General features: G+C 44.0%; 1 protein-coding gene across 1 annotated transcript in view; it reads right to left on the bottom strand.

The window, feature by feature from the left end:
- LOC124594566 (AF4/FMR2 family member lilli-like) overlaps positions 1-21,298 on the bottom strand; it is a 167,521-nt gene that overhangs the window by 134,625 nt on the left and 11,598 nt on the right. The window contains exons 2-3 of the mRNA XM_047132937.1: positions 3,072-3,314; positions 2,578-2,990 (exon numbers count right to left, since the gene is read on the bottom strand). Of these exons, the coding sequence (XP_046988893.1) occupies positions 2,578-2,990; positions 3,072-3,314 (656 nt within the window). The remainder of the gene's footprint in view (positions 1-2,577; positions 2,991-3,071; positions 3,315-21,298) is intronic.

Raw genomic sequence — 21,298 nt, 5'->3', positions numbered from 1 at the left:
CCTACCACACTTCCCTGGGGCACTCCAGATGATACCCTCGCCTCCGATGAACGCTCACCATCGAGGACAACGTACTGGGTTCTATTAATTAAGAAGTCAACTTGGTACCCCCCACCCCTCCCCCCCCCCCCAAAAAAAAGAAAATAAATAAGTAAATTGTTGCATTACTTACTGTATGTCCCACGCGAAAAGTAGGGGATTGTGATGAACTTCATCCGCTACATGACAACACATACATCTGGCATCAAACAGGAGCTGACAAAACTTCATTAGACTGTTCTTCTTCATCCATCGCACAGCCAAGATCTCGCACCTTCCATATTTTTGTCCGAATGAAGGATACATTCTGCGGGTAACAGTATGTGGATGATGGGGAGATTACTGATGCTGCAAAACATTGGCTCTGAAGTCGACCGGTGGAGTTGTACCATTCAGGCATACAGTGCCTCCCATTGAGGTGGGTACGACGTCAAACGGGCCGAGTTGGAGCAGGAGAGGCACCACAGGATATTTTAATTTCTACTGTCTATACTTTTACAAATAAATTCATAAAACTTTGTCAGCATGACCAGGGAGGATTGAGGATTCACACTCATAGCAGCGGAAGTTCAAAAATGTAGCAAAGTACCTTTTTTTTACATGTGAAATTTCATCATTTTTTCACATACTACTGGCTGCGTTTGTTTCTGTAGGTACACTTTTCTTCCTAAGTAAGAGAGATTCTTCGATGAATTTTTCACAGCATACAAGCAGTACTTACAGGTGTATGAAACTCGAGAATTTTCCAAATCTAATAAAAACTGTGGTAAAAATTGAGATAATTAACTATAAAAAATAGCTCTGAGCACTATGGGACTTAACATCTGTGGTCATTAGTCCCCTAGAACTTAGAACTACTTAAACCTAACTAACCTAAGGACATCACACACATCCATGCCCGAGGCAGGATTCGAACCTGCGACCGTAGCAGTCGCGCGGTTCCGGACTGAGCGCCTAGAACCGCTAGACCACCGCGGCCGGCAATTAACTATAAAATTTGAGTTTTTTCTAAACATGAAGTTTAAAATGTAACAGTTCATTCATTTTTTCATAAATTAAATAAACTCTAGAGTTTTATCCACATGTAGCTATAGTTTGTATGCTGTGGAAAATTCATCGAAAAATCTGTCTTACTTAGAAAGAAAAGTGTACCTATAGCAACAAATGCAGCTAGTAGTAAGTGAAAAAAATGATGAAATTTCACATGTAAAAAAATGTATTTTGTTACGTTTTTGAGCTTCCACTGCTATGAGTATGAATCCTGAATCCTTCCTTATCATGCTTTAAAAGTTTTATGAATTTATTTGTAAAAGTATAGACAGTGGAAATTAAAATGTCCTGTGGTGCCTCTACTGCTCCAAGTCGGCCCGTTTGACGTCCTATCTCCCTTAAGGTGGGGCAAGACAGTCACATCGAAGGGCGATCGTTGAAAAATAGCTTTTTGCAGCCAAAAGAGTGGGAATAACATGGTGTATTGTAATCCTGAACGAATCCAACCTGCTTTTAGAAAAAAAAAAGTTGTTGATTGGTGACTCCATGGAGTGTTCTGTGCAACACGACCAGATAATGGATATAATTGGAAGGAGAAACAGCCTTGGATGTATTTTTTTGTTTTATTATCCGCAAAATCAATTTTCGGTCACTTAGTGACCATCCTCAGTGCTGTAAGATACAATTAAAATTGTTAGGCACTGGTATTAACAATTTTAATTGTATCTTACAGCACTGAGGATGGTTACTAAGTGACCGAAAATCGATTATGCGGATAATAAAACAAAAAAATACGACCAAGGCTGTTTCTCCTTCCAATTATATAAAAAAAGTTGTTGCGTTACCTACTTTCTGGAAACCTCTAGTGCAGGGCTTCCCAAACTTTTCAGCTGGTGGACCTGTTCTTCAGTCGAAAATCCATGGCGGACCCCTACTCAGTCAAGAGCACAGTAACTTTAAATTACAGAGCGAAACCCATGTTCCCAATAACGCCCCCCCCCCCCACACCCCCCGAAGTATCAATAGTCTTTGGTTTAGAGATGAATGAAAACAACTTGAAGGTCAAAAATATACTTATGAAACAGGTGGACACTGACAAAGCAAGTTTAACATTTAATAATGCCTGGGACCGCATACGTGCCAGCGAACACTGTGATTGGCTAACAAAGCTCGCTCCGCGCATGCGTCAAAGGTTTCAGCGCATCCACCGACGTAAGCCGGCGCACATACGACCCCCGTATTGTTGCGAAACAGTCGATCAGAGAGGCCTTATTCTCCGGCACTAAACTGTGTATGCGTTCCCACTTAGGAACCGCAAAGGCTGCTTGGGAATACGACCTGAAGTACGAAAAAAAAAAGTGATGAATTTGATTTTCACATTTTTATTCAATAATTTTACTCATTATTTTAACGATTTGGTGAAGGGCGACAGCGGACCCCCTAGAAAGAGCCGGCGGACCCCTAAGGGGTCCGCGGACCACACATTGGGAAGCCCTGCTCTAGTGTGTAGAGCATGTGGGATGTGTCGGAATGGGAGGCCGGCCTTACCTGCGCAGCGGGTGCGAGCGGTGGTTGTGGGACCTGCCCCTGGGGGAGACCCTGGTCTCGGACAGCGGCGGCGGCGGCGTGGGCGGCCCGTTGGCCAGCGTGGAGCCGCCCCCGGTGGAGCCCCCACTGCCACCGCCTACGCTGCCGCGCTCCTTGAGCGACGGCGTCTCGGGCGACGAGTTGACGACGGTGACGGAGGAGGAGAAGCTGCTGAGGTTGAGCGAAGAGTCGCGCCGGTCGTCGAGCTCGTCACCGTCCTCGTAGCCGCCGACGGAGGAGTCTGTCTCGGAGAGGCGCGGCATGGCGCGCGCGCCGCCCAGCGCACCGGCGCACGAGTCGAGGCTGCGGAAGCCGAAGGACGAGGACGAGCTGGTGGACGAGGAGTCGCGCTTCTGGTGGAACTGCGAGCGCCGCTGCAGGCCGGCCGCCGCCGCCGACGCGCTCGTGTCCTCCAGAGACTTGGTCTGCGGCAGGCGCGCCGCCGCCGCCCCCGCCCCCGCCGGCGTCCCCACGGGCGAAGGCGTGAGGCGGCGCGCGCGCAGGCCCACCCCCGCGGGCAGCGTGCTCCAGCCGGAGGGCAGCGGCAGCGGCAGCTGCGGGGGCGGCGGCGACGGCGGCGGGCTCGCCATCTCGTTCTCCACGACGAGCGCGTTGCTGCGCGGCAGGAACGGCGTCTTGCTGCTGCCGCCGCCGCCGCTGCGCAGCCGAGGCGCCGTCTGGTAGCGCTGCGTCGTGTCCTGCCGGCACACACACCACTAGAGATGGGGGATCCGCTCCTGAACTGATTCATAGAGTTGAATCTTTCAAAGGAGTGAACAATCAGTGATTCAGAAGAAAAACGGTAGCCCCAAACGTTTCCCACAGCAGAGAGAGAGAGAGAGAGAGAGAGAGAGAGAGAGAGTCGGAGCAGATCACTGCACGCCACACAACACAGCCAGCGCCGACCTCTGCCCTGCTTCTGCCTTGGCTGCCTGCATTGTGCACTGCCCCATCGGATTTTGTGTTTCACATATGCCGTGCCGTCTCTGTGCTTCCGCTGCCGCGTGCAGTGTCTGGCGCACCTTAACTCACAAGGGAACCTCCCCATCGCACCCACCTCAGATTTAGTTATAAGTTGGCACAGTGGATAGGCCTTGAAAAACTGAACACAGATCAATCGAGAAAACAGGAAATGTTGCCTATCTTGCGCATGGACTATCTAGTTTGTATATTTTGCTTATTTTCTTCGTAGTTCCACACAACTTCCTGTTTTCTCGATTGATCTGTGTTCAGTTAATCAAGGCCTATCCACTGTGCCAACTTATAACTAAATCTGAGGGGGGTGCGATGGGGAGGTTCCCTTGTTAGCATCGCACTCCATCGGCGATCGTTTCAGTCGCACGTCCTGCCCTCTGGGCAGTTGATGCGAGCAACAGGACAGAGAGCCTCCTAGCGGAGAACATAAGAACTACTTGCAACAACCTGCTCGCAAGAGAACGGACGATTTGTCTCGGAGCGGGTGACTGGTGGCCGTTCACCGCTCCCCCCACCCTTGGAACTCGCCCACTCAACGCTCATCCCACCGTTCTCGACTCTAGCCAGAGCGTTCAGCAAAGCAACTCAGGTGTCACTCTGGTCTCTGCAGTCTTAGCTCACGCAGTAATACAGCTTGCGGCTCGACCTGCTTGACTCAGCGCCTCTGCATCGGAGTTCGTCTATACTGGATATTGTTCTTCTTACAAGGGAACTTCCCCATTGCACCCCCCTCAGATTTAGTTATAAATTGGCACAGTGGATAGGCCTTGAAAAACTGAGCACAGATCAATCGATAAAACAGGAAGAAGTTGTGTGGAACTATGAAAAAAATAAGCAAAACATACAAACTGAGTAGTCCATGCGCAAGATAGGCAACATCAAGGAGTGTAAGCTCAGGAGTGCCGTGGTCCCGTGGTTAGCCTGAGCAGCTGCGGAACGCTTCCCTCCAGTGAAAAGTTTACTTTTTTTATTTCCGCAACGTTATCATCTGTCCGTTCGTTCAGTTTGTATATTTTGTTTCTTTTTTTTTATAGTTCCACACAACTTCTTCCTGTTTTCTCGATTGATCTGTATTCAGTTTTTCGAGGCCTATCCACTGTGCCAACTTGTAACTAAATCTGAGGGGGGTGCGATGGGGAGGTTCCCCTGTTAGTAATACCGGTATGTATATTACATAATTATGTTATGTATACGTCATTTGTTTTTATTTTATTTTTATTTGTTTAAACTGTTCAGATGAGGTTCCTGACGACTCTTCTTACTATAGGATTTTTTATTATGGACACTCGAATTTACGCTTTAATTACGAGCGAACCGATAAACGTATCGCAAAATGTGATACAACAATATTTTCCTTGTTTTATTCTGCGTACGGCTATATGCAGCACTTTGGTCTTACAGTCAAATTTATATATTTTTTCTTATTGTAGTACGGATTTTGCGATTTTAGGCGTCTTCGGAAGGAAACATTCACTTTAAAAATATATGGCTTGTGATGTATTTGTACGAGGTTAATGAAATTTTAATACATTATAGCCAAATACATTGTTAATGTAAATCTCAAGTTACAACATTTTCCAATCACCCAAAAAAACCACGATGGTGCAAAATAAATCAGTAATCAAAAACTTTGTCATATCGTGGAAATTTCAATAAACAATACAAAATTCTTACTCATTATCTGTGTTACTTCAAAATAGGATGAAATAAGATCAAAATACAGGTATAGTACTGGAATAAACCAAGTTTAAAGGGCAATGTGCCTTCCATTTATTTTCTATTGTGAATGAGTGGTGAGTCATGAAGAAGAGCTAGTTCATTTCAGGGAGTGAACAGTTCTGATCTGATCTCTGAAAAGAACAGTTTTGCCCATCTCTACACACCACACTACCTGTCAGCTCTGCTTACCGACCACATCACGGTGAAATTCGTCTGCTGGACATGAATACTACTTTTTTTTTTAGACAACATAGTTGCGTGGAGATAGCAGCGATTGGTTTACTTATAATCAATCAATCAAAATGACAGTCACAATCACATTATTTATTCTGTCGCCAACGGATTTCAATCCACGATGGGGTCATCTTCAGGGTGTGCAGGGTGACGACTCCAGTGAGGGACCAAATGGTGTAAATTGCCCTGAAGATGACCCCATCGCGGGTTGAAACCCATTGGCGACAGAATAAATAACGTGATTGTGACTCTCATTTTGATTGATTGATGAATTCTACTTATTTCATGCTAGCCATAGCGGCTGTACAGAATTATTCGTAAGTACCTCCAAATTTCGAATTAAGTCAGGTGATGCTGAGGGAAAGCGATTAGGAAATGAGACACTTAAAATAGTAAAGGAGTTTTGCTATTTGGGGAGCAAAATAACTGATGATGGTCGAAGTAGAGAGGATATCAAATGTAGACTGGCAATGGCAAGGAAATCGTTTATGAAGATGAAAAATTTGTTAACATCGAGTGTAGATTTAAGTGTCAGGAAGTCGTTTCTGAAAGTATTTGTATGGAGTGTAGTCATGTATGGAAGTGAAACATGGACGATAACTAGTTTGGACAAGAAGAGAATAGAAGCTTTCCAAATGTGATGCTACAGAAGAAAGCTGAAGATTAGATGGGTGGACCATATAACTAATGAGGAGGTATTGTGGCACAACTTGACTAGAAGAAGGGATCGGTTGGTAGGATATGTTCTGAGGCATCAAGGGATCAATTTAGTATTGGAGGGCAGAGTGGAGGGTAAAAATCGTAAAGGGAGACCAAGAGATGAATACACTAAACAGATTCAGAAGGATGTAGGTTGCAGTAGGTACGGGGAGATGAAGATGCTTGCACAGGATAGAGTAGCATGGAGAGCTGCATCAAACCAGTCTCAGCACTGAAGACCACAACAACAACAACAACAACCTCCAAATTCTCAGAAGAAGACTCGACGACAACTACACGACATACAGTTAAAAAATAAATAAGAACTTAAACAAAAAATTGAAAAAAAGATAAACACGTTCAAATGACTTTGAAATAATTTTTCTAAAATTAAGAAATATAATAGATTAGAAAAACCATTGACGCTCGAAAGCAAACTAGGTGCCAGACAATTAACCTCTAGTGTCTTTGCCTCAGGGTGACGGGTAGAAAACTTGTCGAAATGATGTCGCGGAAACGACGCTTTGACTCGGCTGAGAAGACTCCACCATCGAAATTCGTCGAGAAAGCCCGCACACTCCTATGTCCTCTAGTATTCTTTAAAATTCAAATATTAAAAGTGTAACACTGAACTTTAAATTTTCAGTCGGCAACTCATTTGCTGTGCATGATTTCGAGCATAATTCAAAGGCACGTCAACTCTGTCTCTAATCTAGTTTATTTCTTACGTCTGGACAAATAATTTCATGAAACGTTTGAGAGTTTTTCTTTTTTCATTCTATGTTTTTAATTTTCAAGTTCTCTTCAAAATGGTTCATATGGCTCTAAGCACTATGGGACTTAACATCTGAGGTCATCAGTCCCCTAGACTTAGAACTACTTAAACCTAAGTGACCCAAGGACATCACACACGTCCATGCCCGAGGCAGGATTCGAGCCTGCAACCGCAGCAGCCACGTGGTTCCGGACTGAAGCGCCTAGAACCTCTCGGCCACAACGGCCGGCAGTTCTCTTCAGATGCGGTTCTAGGCGCTACGGTCTGGAACCGAGCGACCGCTACGGTCGCAGGTTCGAATCCTGCTCCGGGCATGGATGTGTGTGCTGTCCTTAGATTAGTTAGGTTTAATTAGTTCTAAGTTCTAGCCGACTGATGACCTCAGAAGTTAAGTCGCATAGTGCTCAGAGCCATTTGAACCATTTTTCTCTTCAGAAACCATGAAAAACAATATGCAAGATCATTCTGTGATAATGTTATAAATTTTCAGGGGTGATGGTGAAGGGTAAATGTATCAGTATCAGGTAAGGAACCCTGTTCCGGAGACGACCGAATCGAAATTTGTATACGAAATTGGTTACGATACCTTTGGCAGTGGAATGTATCAGTATAGTTGTTTCTAAGGTTGTAGGGCATGCACCTCTCAGATGTGGCAGTATGGACAAAAACAAGACAAAAATGTGTCTAATGTGAGTGAGCAGTGCTCACCCCCAACTGTGCGTTTTCGTGAACTTGGCTGTCTATTTGTGTTTGGTTTCCCACCCTTGTCGCGTTTACGACGTTCTTCTTCTTCCTTCTACGTGTAGCAGAAGCGATTTGTATCGATATTTGCACTGTGTACCATCTTTGGTTTTGTGCATATAGATTCCAGCTAGGGGGTCTGCAGTCAGTCAGTCGGTCGGTTGCTGCGGACTAGGAAAATTATCTCCGAGAGGTGCAGTCGGCTGGGTCCACTGGCGGTCCCTGCGCAGTGTTGGAGCGTGTGTGGAGCTGTCCAATCGCTACGAGCTTCGTGGTTCACCGACCCAGGTCGTCAAAGCTGAGTAGTGGTTTCAAGTACCAAAGCCACTTCCATTCATACGGTGTGGTTCGTTTCGGTGGTTCGCTGTTGGGGAGATTTTCCTGTGAGCAACACAGAGTGTTTGTATTGTTGAAATTTAGCCGCCATGCGGCGGAACTAAGTATATTGGTTGACTACAATTCAAGTGCACCAGCGGAATTTTCTACTTTGTGGCCGTTAGTGTTCTGGTTATCTGCCCTGGCCACTAACGTAATTTCAGGCAGTGTCCTTTCCTCACCTATTGTCGCCGTCCAACACAGTGTGTAGTTTTGACAGCTTAGTACATATACATATTTGATTGTGGATAATCACGCCCATAACATTTTGTGTTTGAATTCTCATGTACCGCTTGGTGTCAAGGAAGCCGTCTGTCGGTCGGTCCGTGGCTGTCCCTTGGTTGGGTTCCGACAGATCAAGTGTAGTTGGGCCCACCAACTGTCTCACCTAAGTGAACGAGGGCAGACCGAACCCCTGGAAGCTTCTGGGTGCTGTTGTCTTTAATGTCCTCCTCACCGGTGTTTAACTGTCTGATTATAATCTATCATAGCCAATGCTAAAAAAAAAATTCTTGGTTTTACTTCGTTTTATGTAAGTAAGTTTGAATTCAGGCAAGTGGGTATTTGCTGAAAGGTTATTGAAGTTGTGTTGTTTTTTCTTTTAGTCCGGTTTCAGCTACTTAAAACTTAAGGCTTATAGTTATATTTTTTAAAATTTTGGAAAATTATCTGTGGGCCTTCAGCCTTGGAACCTTATTCTTAAAATTACCTTTCAAGCTTAAACATTGAAGCCTTTTGCCTTTGAAAGGTTATGGTAATTTATTTTAAAAATCTTGAAAATGTTATTGTGGACCTTCAGCCGTTTGTATTGCATCTTGTTTAGTTTGTCTATCTATCTGCTTTCCACCTAATTGTGATATATATATATATATATATATATATATATATATATATATATATATGTAATTATTTTATTTGCTATTTTAACTGCATTTTTATCTCGTTGATTTTTAATATTTCTTGTTTGGAGGCCTAGACCCGTGAAAGAATTGCATTGTGAAGTTCGTAGTTGTAAAGGTTCGGCTATGTGCCATTTTGGCTGTAAATGTGTTATTAAATTACAATAAATTACAATTTTAAGGTGAAACTGACCCCAACCTTATTTGGCTCTTTCTACAATCCTAATCACCCGTTCTGCCCAGCGGGCTTAGCGGGCATTTCAATGGACTCTAAACTGCATACCTTAAGAGGTACGAGCATTCTTTCATCTTCGTTACTCCGAAACACGTCTCTGCTGCTGAAAAAGTGCCCATAGCTCTAAAGGTATATATTTTACCGCCCATGTTTACTGGACAATGTTTTCTTGCTTTGCTCTATGCTACCTCCTCTCTAAAAATTTGGATGTTACGGCGTAAAGTTAAGCGCCGGCACAGCAGTCGGTAACGAGACAGCAGATTGGGCAGTGAAGAAGACGTCAGCCAATTGCACGCTGACTGACCCAGGACGACAAGGCGACAGCAGCGGCCTCTATGCGAAGGGAATCCAAGCGCAGCGCCCGACTAGCCGCGGCCCAGACCAAGAATAGCATCAAGACTAGTCATTTCGCTTCTACTGTGTAGCATTGTCTATACTGAAGAAAATTGTTTATTTTGTCTGTCACCCTTTGCTTGCGACACATGTGTGTAAATACAAAGTTAAGTATTGTAATCATTTCCTTTTGTAATAAAACTCATTAATTCGATTTGTTTGAATTGTTCTCAAGCGATCCGTGAAGGCAGGTTTCGTAGACACCTCATATTCAACGACGTGGCAGGTCCCCCTCCTGGATGATGCCCTCTCTCCCACCATTTATCCCCCCTATCAACTCTGATCCTCACCCCCCCCTCCTTTCCTCCATCCTTTTCTTGGGTTCCCTCTCCCCCCCCTTCCATCCTCTTTTTTCCACACCTACCCTCTCTCTGCCCCCCTCCTCTCCCCCGAGTCCTTTTGCATTTCGCCCCTCGGCCTTTTCCCATTACCTCTCGCGTCTGCCCTGCCTGCCCCCCCCCCCCTTATGGGTCCTCTCCCTCCCTTGGTTCCCCCCCCCTTTCGTTTTCCCTTTCCTCCCTCCTTGTTTTCTCCCTCATCCGTCCAGGTCCACCCCCGCCCCCATCTGCCCTAGGCTATGGTGTGTCCTCTTTGTGCCAACATTTTAGTGCAGTGTTTACAGTGAGTGTTCAGTGTTGTGTGTCTTTTCCAAAGAGTTGCGAACGGGCATCATATTGTCGCTGGGTGTGATTTTATATCTCTTGCGAACAGAAACCAGACTCCAGAATGAGATTTTCACTCTGCAGCGGAGTTTGCGCTGATATGAAACTTCCTGGCAGATTAAACTGTGTGCCGGACCGAGACTCGAACTCCCGAGTTCGAGTCTCGGTCCGGCACACAGTTTTAATCTGCCAGGAAGTTTCAGAAACCAGACTGTCGCCATGTTTTTTAATTGTCTGTCTCTGATGTTACCTGTCTGCATCCTGCGTATTTTTATTCGCTTTGACAACTCTTCGCTTTATGTTTTAACTTTCCCCAATTTTCCGCCGTTTTACAATTTAAGTCCTCGTTTTATCGCCGGCTTTTATTGTTTCTTAACTTCTCCTTACATTTTAAAAAGTCTGTAGGCTGCAGAGCAGCGTAATAAGTTGGTGACAGCCCGCCCCCCTTCGGGGGGGGGGGGGGACTCGAAATACAATAAAGGAAAAAAAAAAATAGGACGAGGCAGGATCGAAGATAAACAATTGCTCCTAGCTCTTAAGGTGTGTACTTTAGAGCCCATGTTTACTAGACCTTTTTCTTGTACTGATCCATACTCCCGCGTTTGAAAGTTGCTTATCCTACAGTGTTAGCAACAAAAGTACCGGAACATGTATTCCACCTGTAAGAGTATCAGAACGATTCTCACCTATAACTTTTGATTCTGTCTTTACCGACCAGAGTCTCTCATCTCAAACTGATACATTTACCCTTCTCTGTCAGTCCTAGACGTTTGTTATGTCATCAAGGAATCATCTTGTATTTAAATATCGATGTTATTCTGTTATTATTAATAGTATGTAAAACCAGACAAACCAGAGAAGTTTCAATTTTCGGTGCGATTCGATATTAAATTTATTTTTTTCATGATTAAAGAAAATTTGATGACAGTTAAATATCACATCAATGTAACTTTTTATGTAGAAAAGAGTTGTTTCTTGAAGTGATGAATATTTTGACATCTCATTTACTTAGCTAACAGCAGCTGTTCATGGAAAGTTTCAGTTTTCCTTCAATTCACTGATAAGCGTTTTCAAAATTGCTGTGATTACTTTCAAGTAAATAAGTATATTTTTGCAAACATAGAGCTCATGCTAGCCAATTTGATATCCTGTTTGTCCATTCCCCACTCATTGTTTGGTTATGGAAATTCTAGAGAGTCGTATTTTCGCTCCACTCAGACATTTGAGCAAAAAGCAGACACATGTCAATGTCTAGAGCATCTCTCCACGTTTTCAACTCCCTTTACACGTGCTCATTACGGGCACAGTTTCTGATGTAACAAATGCCATTATGTTCGTGCAATTCATTTAAGTCACTGCTGCTGCCCGGGAAGGCGCAGCGACTGCAGCCCGCTTTGCAAAACTGCTCGTTGGGTGGCCAGTCTGCAGGCGTGAGCTAAATCGGTGCAACAGAACGGAGAGAACATTTTATCTACATGTTTCGACACGCCTGTTTGCTGGTGGTGCGTTCTCCATCTGCTTCACAAAACTTATTACGCGTGGGACCATGGAGACACGATATGTGACATTATTCTGTACCTTTCCTAATTTGTACTCACTCATCTTCTGAAACTCGAGAAGTATTTATGAATAATCCACTGTTTGACAAAATCGAGGCAATGAAATGAAAGGAAAACTTAATAATAACATGTCTACTCTTTTATCAATGGCGTGTTTACTATGCTAATGTAAAAAAGTAACTGTACAAATTTTATCAAAAAGCTTTAATCTACTTGGGGGAGACAGGCTAGTCTGATGCTGTATTGACGTCGCGAAGAAAAGACATAGGAAACATTATCTTCAAGAGGCAACTAGTTACAGACACATGGGGTATTCCTTGTACAATAAAGATAGATAAAGTAAAAATAATAATTGTGCTATATACATTGCGTAAACATGAAGGGACTGTTACTAAAGAGTGGAGGGACTCCGCTGAACACATGCTGAAGTCACATTCTCTGGGAGATAACATCGAAAATGGTGACGATCATCAGAGAGAGGCACGAGAAAATATGTATGGCCAATACGAAAGCCCAGATGTCGTTCTACTATTTGCACGAGAAGAAGCCGCCGTTTGTATCGCTTAGCTATAGAATGAAAATGCTCCTGGTCCAGATTACATTCATTACGGACCCTAAAAATAGCAAAGAGCAGAACTATTCCATTTTTCACACATCCGCTGACTGAATCACTAAGACAATCAAGAATTTCTGCAGTCTCAAAGTATGCAGAGGCTTTGATAACACAGAAGAGCATGGGTAGAGTTCCAGTGGTTCCTAAGCGCTACAGATCAATCTGTCTTCCTAGCACCTTGAGCGCTTGCTGTGCATCAGAAAACAGACCCATAGGAATATATACGACTTCAATCAGAGCTAATTAGGCTTCAGAAGGGACTGAACGTAGACGACGCAATTGAGTGTTCTCTCGCAACTGTGGACTACTGTAGCAGCAGGTCTGTCGTAACTATCGTGGTTGCTTTTGTAGGCGTATTTGGCGATCTGTGGTGGCTCGTAAGGTTTACCCGGTTGAAACCACCACCGGCCCCACAATCTTTGGACCAGAGCTCCGTAGATTACGGCGAAGAGCGCACTGTGGTGTGAGGCACAATATTCAGTGAAGTAATTGCCTCAGGTAACTAAACGGGGACCAATTTTCTGGGATCTTAGCCTTGAACCATTATTAACAACTCTGAATGAAAACGTCCAAGTGCTGGTTTGTGGTTGCAGAAGACTCAAGAGCCAGGCTGAAAAGGAAATCATGTGGAATAGTGGTTCTCAGATATTAAATTAGAAATTACAGCAAATGAGGGTCCCATCATCTTGTCGAATGACAGGGCCTCTCGCTCGCGGAATTCTTCTCTGAGAACTGATGGAGCTCCGGTGTGATGCACTGAGATATCTAAGTATTTAGGCGTACACTTGTATGAGAGACGTAACTCTCACACTTATATCCCTCAGATGTATGAGAAAGCTGTCAAAGATGTGCGCCGCTGACGTTATCATCCCGTTGCAACTGTTCAGATATCATGACCCATTCCTCTCTGGAATAATAACGTTTGCAGCCAGAGTCTGGGCACACTGCGATACAGTCGTTATAAGTCACTTCTTAGGCGTATACGAAGGAGAGCGCTGCTAAGGAGCTTCTGGGAAACATCGGTGCAGGCACGTTTGATCATACTATGTCAAATGGATATCACTGTGTCTTTGCGTTCTTCGCAAATGGAACCTTCCCAAAGCGAGAGAAATTACTGGCAAGGAAGTAACAACCGAACTAGACTTGAAATCACTATCGTCGACATAATAGTCATGAGATATGCAGTAAATATTTAAGTAATTAAGATAACTCTCTTTTGTTTTTCTGTCTCTGTAGCACGTTTTTAATTAGATTACATGTTTCGATCACACTAGATCATCTTCAGATATGACTAGCTGCGTCACCAACCCGTCTTGTCTGCTCAGAACCACATATTAGAATATGTGGTTCTGAGTAGAGAAGACGGGTTGCTGACTCTTATGTCTGAAGATGGTCCAGTGTGATCGAAACATGTAATCTAATTAAAAACGTGGAAATGAGACGGGACAATAAATGAGAATCATCTCAACCAGAGACAGAATTATGGAAAGTGCATTGATGACAAGGAGACTGGTCTAATATCACAAAAGGTCACAGAGTATATGCCATATTTCCAAACATCAAGAAGAGGATGCTCATTAGCCATATAAATCAATCTAGAGGCATGATAAATTGCCTGACAGACCATGGACCACGCCCTCAGTATTTTCGCAAGAAACGTCCAGCAAAAATGTGCACTTGTGACGACACTAGTGTGCCAGTCCATATGATAGTAGAATGCTCTGCTAATGAAAATCTGCGAGGTCATATGATAGGTTTTGGAGGGAAAGACAAATGGCACCAGGCGAATAAAGTATCAAATAAAAAATCCTAGAGGGAAAATATTTAAAATGTCTGACATCTTGAGGTATCGGATACTGTGCCGGATGTAAGCGTGGTTAGACGACGTTACTCGTTATCTTCATCACGTGCTACCTGAGACTGCTGGTCGAGAGGAACGCTCTTCTTCCTCCGTCGACGCTTCCAGGCGTCCCGTCTGCTGTCCGCCCCCGCTAGCAACGTCCTTAGGCGTTCTCTTTTCGGTCCGGAGCGCCTGTCCGTGGGTTGTCGTTCTGTGTTCGGTCTGCTGCAGTTCCAGGTGTTCCCTATGCTAGAAGGGCCCAGCAGCCTTTCCGCTTCGGTCCGGTGCGCTTGGTGTTCTATCTGGGGTTCGTTTCCCACATCCGCACCTGAAGGACCACTGTTTGCCCCCGTTGCCGTACCAGCAACTCCAGTGCAGGGATCCAGGCTCTAATGAATAAGTACCCAATGTCACGATTCATTAGGTTACTCGTCGCCTTTATCCCTACTGTCCTCCCCCGGTACCTGAGTGGTCAGCCCGACAGAATGTCAATCCTAAGGGCCCGGGTTAGATTCCCGGCTGGGTCGAAGATTTTCTATGCTCAGGGACTGGGTGTTGTTGTTGTTGTTGTTGTGGTCTTCAGTCCTGAGACTGGTTTGATGCAGCTCTCCATGCTACTCTATCCTGTGCAAGCTTCTTCATCTCCCAGTACCTACTGCAACCTACATCCTTCTGAATCTGCTTAGTGTATTCATCTCTTGGTCTCCCTCTACGATTTTTACCCTCCACGCTGCCCTCCAATGCTAAATTTGTGATCCCTTGATGCCTCAAAACATGTCCTACCAACCGATCCCTTCTTCTAGTCAAGTTGTGCCACAAATTTCTCTTCTCCCCAATCCTATTCAATACCTCCTCATTAGTTACGTTATCTACCCACCTTATCTTCAGCATCCTTCTGTAGCACCACATTTCGAAAGCTTCTATTCTCTTCTTGTCCAAACTAGTTATCGTCCATGTTTCACTTCCATACATGGCTACACTCCATATAAATACTTTCAGAAACGACTTCCTTACACTTAAATCTATACTCAACGTTAACAAATTTCTGTTCTTGAGAAACGCTTTCCTTCCCATTGCCAGTCTACATTTTATATCCTCTCTACTTCGACCATCATCAGTTATTTTACTCCCTAAATAGCAAAACTCCTTTACTACTTTAAGTGTCTCATTTCCTAATCTAATTCCCTCAGCATCACCCGATTTAATTTGACTACATTCCATTAAACTCGTATTGCTTTTGTTGATGTTCATCTCATATCCTCCTTTCAAGACACTGTCCATTCCGTTCAACTGCTCTTCCAAGTCCTTTGCTGTCTCTGACAGAATTACAATGTCATCGGCGAACCTCAAAGTTTTTACTTCTTCTCCATGAATTTTAATACCTACATCGAAGTTTTCTTTTGTTTCCTTTACTGCTTCCTCAATATACAGATTGAATAACATCGGGGAGAGGCTACAACCCTGTCTCACTCCTTTCCCAACCACTGCTTCCCTTTCATGCCCCTCGACTCTTATAACTGCCATCTGGTTTCTGTACAAATTGTAAATAGCCTTTCGCTCCCTGTATTTTACCCCTGCCACCTTCAGAATTTGAAAGAGAGTATTCCAGTTAACATTGTCAAAAGCTTTCTCTATGTCTACAAATGCTAGAAATGTAGGTTTGCCTTTTCTTAATCTTTCTTCTAAGATAAGTCGTTAGGTTAGTATTGCCTCACGTGTTCCAACCTTTCTACGGAATCTAAACTGATCATCCCCGAGCTCCGCTTCTACCAGTTTTTCCATTCGTCTGTAAAGAATTCGCGTTAGTAATTTGCAGCTGTGACTTATTAAACTGATAGTTCGGTAATTTTCACATCTGTCAACACCTGCTTTCTTTGGGATTGGAATTATTATATTCTTCTTGAAGTCTGAAGGTATTTCGCCTGTCTCATACATCTTGCTCACCAGATGGTAGAGTTTTGTCATGACTGGCTCTCCCAAGGCCATCAGTAGATCTAATGGAATGTTGGCTACTCCCGGGACCTTGTTTCGACTCAGATCTTTCAGTGCTCTGTCAAACTCTTCACGCAGTATCTTATCTCCCATTTCGTCTTCATCTACATCCTCTTCCATTTCCATAATGTTGTCCTCAAGCACATCGCCCTTGTATAAACCCTCTATATACTCCTTCCACCTTTCTGCCTTCCCTTCTTTGCTTAGAACTGGGTTGCCATCTGAGTTCTTGATATTCATACAAGTGGTTCTCTTCTCTCCAAAGGTCTCTTTAATTTTCCTGTAGGCAGTATCTATCTTACCCCTAGTGAGACAAGCCTCTACATCCTTACATTTGTCTTCTAGCCACCCCTGCTTAGCCATTTTGCACTTCCTGTCGATCTCATTTTTGAGACGTTTGTATTCCTTTTTGCCTGCTTCATTTACTGCATTTTTATATTTTCTCGTTTCATCAATTAAATTCGATATTTCTTCTGTTACCCAAGGATTTCTATTAGCCCTCGTCTTTTTACCTACTTGATCGTCTGCTGCCTTCACTACTTCATCCCTCAGAGCTACCCATTCTTCTTCTACTGTATTTCTTTCGCCAATTCCTGTCAATTGTTCCCTTATGCTCTCCCTGAAACTCTCTACAACCTCTGGTTCTTTCAGTTTATCCAGGTACCATCTCCTTAAATTCCCACCTTTTTGCAGTTTCTTCAGTTTCAATCTGCAGTTCATAACCAATAGATTGTGGTCAGAATCCACATCTGCCCCTGGAAATGTCTTACAATTTAAAACCTGGTTCCTAAATCTCTGTCTTACCATTATATAATCTATCTGATACCTCTTAGTATCACCAGGATTCTTCCAGGAATACAACCTTCTTTTATGATTCTTGAACCAAGTGTTAGCTATGATTAAGTCATGCTCTGTGCAAAATTCTACAAGGCGGCTTCCTCTTTCATTTCTTCCCTCCAATCCATATTCACCTACTACGTTTCCTTCTCTCCCTTTTCCTACTGACGAATTCCAGTCACCCATGACTATTAAATTTTCGTCTCCCTTCACTACCTGAATAATTTCTTTTATCTCGTCATACATTTCATCTATTTCTTCATCATCTGCAGAGCTAGTTGGCATATAAACTTGTACTACTGTAGTAGGCATGGGCTTTGTGTCTATCTTGGCCACAATAATGCGTTCACTATGCTGTTTGTAGTAGCTAACGCGCACTCCTATTTTCTTATTCATTATTAAACCTACTCCTGCATTACCCCTATTTGATTTTGTATTTATAACCCTGTATTCACCTGACCAAAAGTCTTGTTCCTCCTGCCACTGAACTTCACTAATTCCCACTATATCTAACTTCAACCTATCCATTTCCCTTTTTAAATTTTCTAACCTACCTGCCCGATTAAGGGATCTGACATTCCACGCTCCGATCCGTAGAACACCAGTTTTCTTTCTCCTGATAACGACGTCCTCTTGAGTAGTCCCCGCCCGGAGATCCGAATGGGGGACTATTTTACCTCCGGAATATTTTACCCAAGAGGACGCCATTATCATTTAATCATACAGTAAAGCTGCATTTCCTCGGGAAAAATTACGGCTGTAGTTTCCCCTTGCTTTCAGCCGTTCGCAGTACCAGCACAGCATGGCCGTTTTGGTTAATGTTACAAGGCCAGATCAGTCAATCATCCAGACTGTTGCCCCTGCAACTACTGAAAAGGCTGCTGCCCCTCTTCAGGAACCACATGTTTGTCTGGCCTCTCAACAGATACCCCTCCGTTGTGGTTGCACCTACGGTACGGCCATCTGTATCGCTGAGGCACGCAAGCCTCCCCACCAACGGCAAGGTCCATGGTTCAAGGGGGGTGTTGTGTTGTACTAATTATCCTCATTTCGTCCCCATCGACGCGCAAGTCGACGAAGTGGCGTCAAATCGAAAGACTTGCACCCAGCGGAAGGTCTACCCGACGGGAGGCCCTAGTCACACGACTTTTACATTTATTTATATCTAATGTCTCTCTTATAACATGACCCCAGTATCTGGGGGTCTGTTTCAAAACGCTCGCTTTATCATAGTTCATGGAATGAGTGAGTTCCTGACAGTGCTCGGCAATGGCTGATTTAGTAGCGTGTCGTAGTCGGGTGAGTCTTGATGTTCCTTGTGTCTGATGTCCACTGTCCTAGTTGTTTGGGCAATGTACAACATACTACATTGGCAAAGTATAATATAAATACCTGGTTTTCGTAGTCTCATCTCTTAGAAATCCTGATTTTACGTGATACTGCTGAAGTGAATGTAGTAAGTATAGTGAATAACGCAGAGTATTCACGAGCGTCAGAATTAACTCCAACACAGAGTCCGAATTTAAGCAGTGGATGTGTGACCACCAGTGAAGCAGCTACGGCAGAACCAGCAGACTGAATGGGAGAGAATTTTTAGGTGACTCATATGGGTCTCACAGCCAGAGAGAGGGCTGTGGTGGATACGTTGAGTCGCACTTACTCACCACATTACCACTGCGGACTATAGCGCTAGCATACAGGACTGATAGGTGTCGTAGATATAGGATTCCACAACAGGGGCTTCCTGCAGAACATAACTTTGAGGTATCCCTGCGGTTAAGATCAGGAACTTCCAGTAAGAAGTCTGGTGCGATGGTAATGCAAATGAACAATAAATATAGTATAACGTTTTGACGATTTTGGTTGTTTACATTTAATTTTATCAATTATTGTAAGTGATTACTACAACGCATATACGGAAATGGAAGAAGATTCGAATTTGTACGAAGTAACGTTGTTGGTTTCGTATTGAGCCAAGTGCATCTTTCGGTGTGTAGACATGATCCTGCCGAGGTCTCCGCACAGGGTAGAAACGTTAAAGTTTCCCATTTTCGAGGTAGTCATGTTTATTTATATCAGAGATGAATTACTGTAATGTTCTCTGTGATTACTTACAATAAACTGTATCCCGATTTTTCATTTAATCCATACTCCTATCAAATGCCGTAATTCATCAGTTTCTTGAAGGATAGTGTCACCGACTGTGAGGAACACCATAAGACGAACTGCAACAGGAAGAGCATTAAGTGCTTGTTCACGAGGTAACTCGTGGTCTTGCTAAACCCACCTCGCCTGTCTCAATGACATGGTTTTGCCCGACGTATCTGTGTGGTACCGAAAGCACAGACTACTGGCGAAGGGCCTGTTTCTTATTATCGGTAGTAGGGACTAATCGTGAAGAGGATGTAGCAAAGTGCCATCGTAACATTGTGTTACCTTGGCTCACCGTCCACCGTTTTTTGCACTGTGTTTTTCACAGTACTCACTACCCGATAAAGAAGTTTTCCGGTCCCTTTTACCATTGTTTCCCAGCGTTTAACCTGTCGTAAGATGTCAGCAGTATTTCACGATTTGGAAAAGTTATTTTATTTAACCTTGTTGCCGGATGGTCTGCTTGCCGCCACAGTTGTTAGTTCATATATGTTGATTTGTTTTTCTATTTTTTTAGTCTGTGGGTGAATGAAACATCGTGGCCCCCCACGTTTGTGGGTGGCGTTAAGATTTCACAGTTAATGTTGGCATTTGAGCTCAATAATAATTTTTGTGAAATTGCTTTGCTTAAAACTTGCGCCTCAGTAATTGATACCGATATCACATCAAATGGGTGGGTGCCGACTCTGCAAATTCTCCTTGAAAAACGCGTTTATCATTCCGCCAAAAACCTTATCTTTTTTGAAGCATCTGAAGCGGATGTATTTCTTTGCCTTCTTTAAATTGAAGGGTGAGTAATTTACTTTATCTCGAGACAACGTGGATGCGTGTTACTGCAGGGTCGATGGGAAGTGTTCACTGCACGTCCCAGTACAAACATGACTGCTTGGTTGGTTGATTTGGGAGGATTGGACCAAACAATGGGGTCATCGGTCCCATTGGATTAAGGAAGAATGGGGAAGGAAGTCGGCCGTGCCCTTTCAAAGGAACCATCCCGGTATTTGCCTGAAGGGATTTGGGAAAATTACGGAAAACCTAAATCAGGAAGGCCGGACTCGGGTTTGAACCGTAGTCCTCCTGAATGCGATTCCAGTGTGCTAACCACTGCGCCACCTCATTCGGTCAAACATGCTTGCACGTCGCTAGTGCGGCGGTCGCTGACATGTGTAAAAGAGGGTGAGTGGAGTAGCGAGAACTCATTGAAATAGGAGTGTGAGGTCTCATGAGTAATCAGGTTTTTTCCGCAATGTGCTCCTATTGGTCGAATAGGAAAGATCTATAAAGGCTAAACAACTAAAGCGGTCACAGGGTCCAGAAACAGTTGCAGGTTGGCTATGTAATGGCCTCCAGGGCCAACGGAAATTTGGTTTTCAATATCTGTAGGGTGTTCCAGAAATGTTACGACAAACTTTGAGGGGTTGTAGAGGGTATCATGAGGAACATGTCGAGGATAGGAATGCGTATCCGGGAACGTCATCCAACGACGATACACCAGCGTCGTAGTAATCGGCACCGGCGCCTCCGCTAGACACTTCTGCAGCAAACGTGACTTTGTACGCTAGCGGACAGTAGGCGGAAGGTCTCGCAATGTTGTTCGTTGTTCAGTGATCGCGACTCATTTCCTCGACAGTCAGTGGAGAAGATGGAGCTAGCTGCTCCTATGAATGCTATATTCTTTTTGCCTCTGTGGATAACAGTTTCGGACACAGGTTTCCATCCGCAGTTTGTTTTTCTCCTGGATATCGGAAAACAATGGATATTTTAGACGGTTTCAGGAGAAAAATAAACTGCGAATGGGAACGCGTGTCTGAAACCATGGTCGAGAGAGGCAACAGAACATTACATTCATACTAGACCTTTCCACGCACCAACTAGCTTAAGCTTCTCCTCTGACGATCAGTTGTAATCACTGAATAACAAACAGCATTGTGACACGTTCCGCCTACGGTCTGTCAGCATAAAAATTCACGTTTGCTGTGGTAG

The sequence above is a fragment of the Schistocerca americana genome, chromosome 2 (genome assembly GCF_021461395.2).
Source record: "Schistocerca americana isolate TAMUIC-IGC-003095 chromosome 2, iqSchAmer2.1, whole genome shotgun sequence".
Taxonomy (NCBI): Eukaryota; Metazoa; Arthropoda; class Insecta; order Orthoptera; family Acrididae; genus Schistocerca; species Schistocerca americana.
Note: the sequence above shows the minus strand (reverse complement) of the source record. Positions and strands in the feature narration are given on the sequence as shown.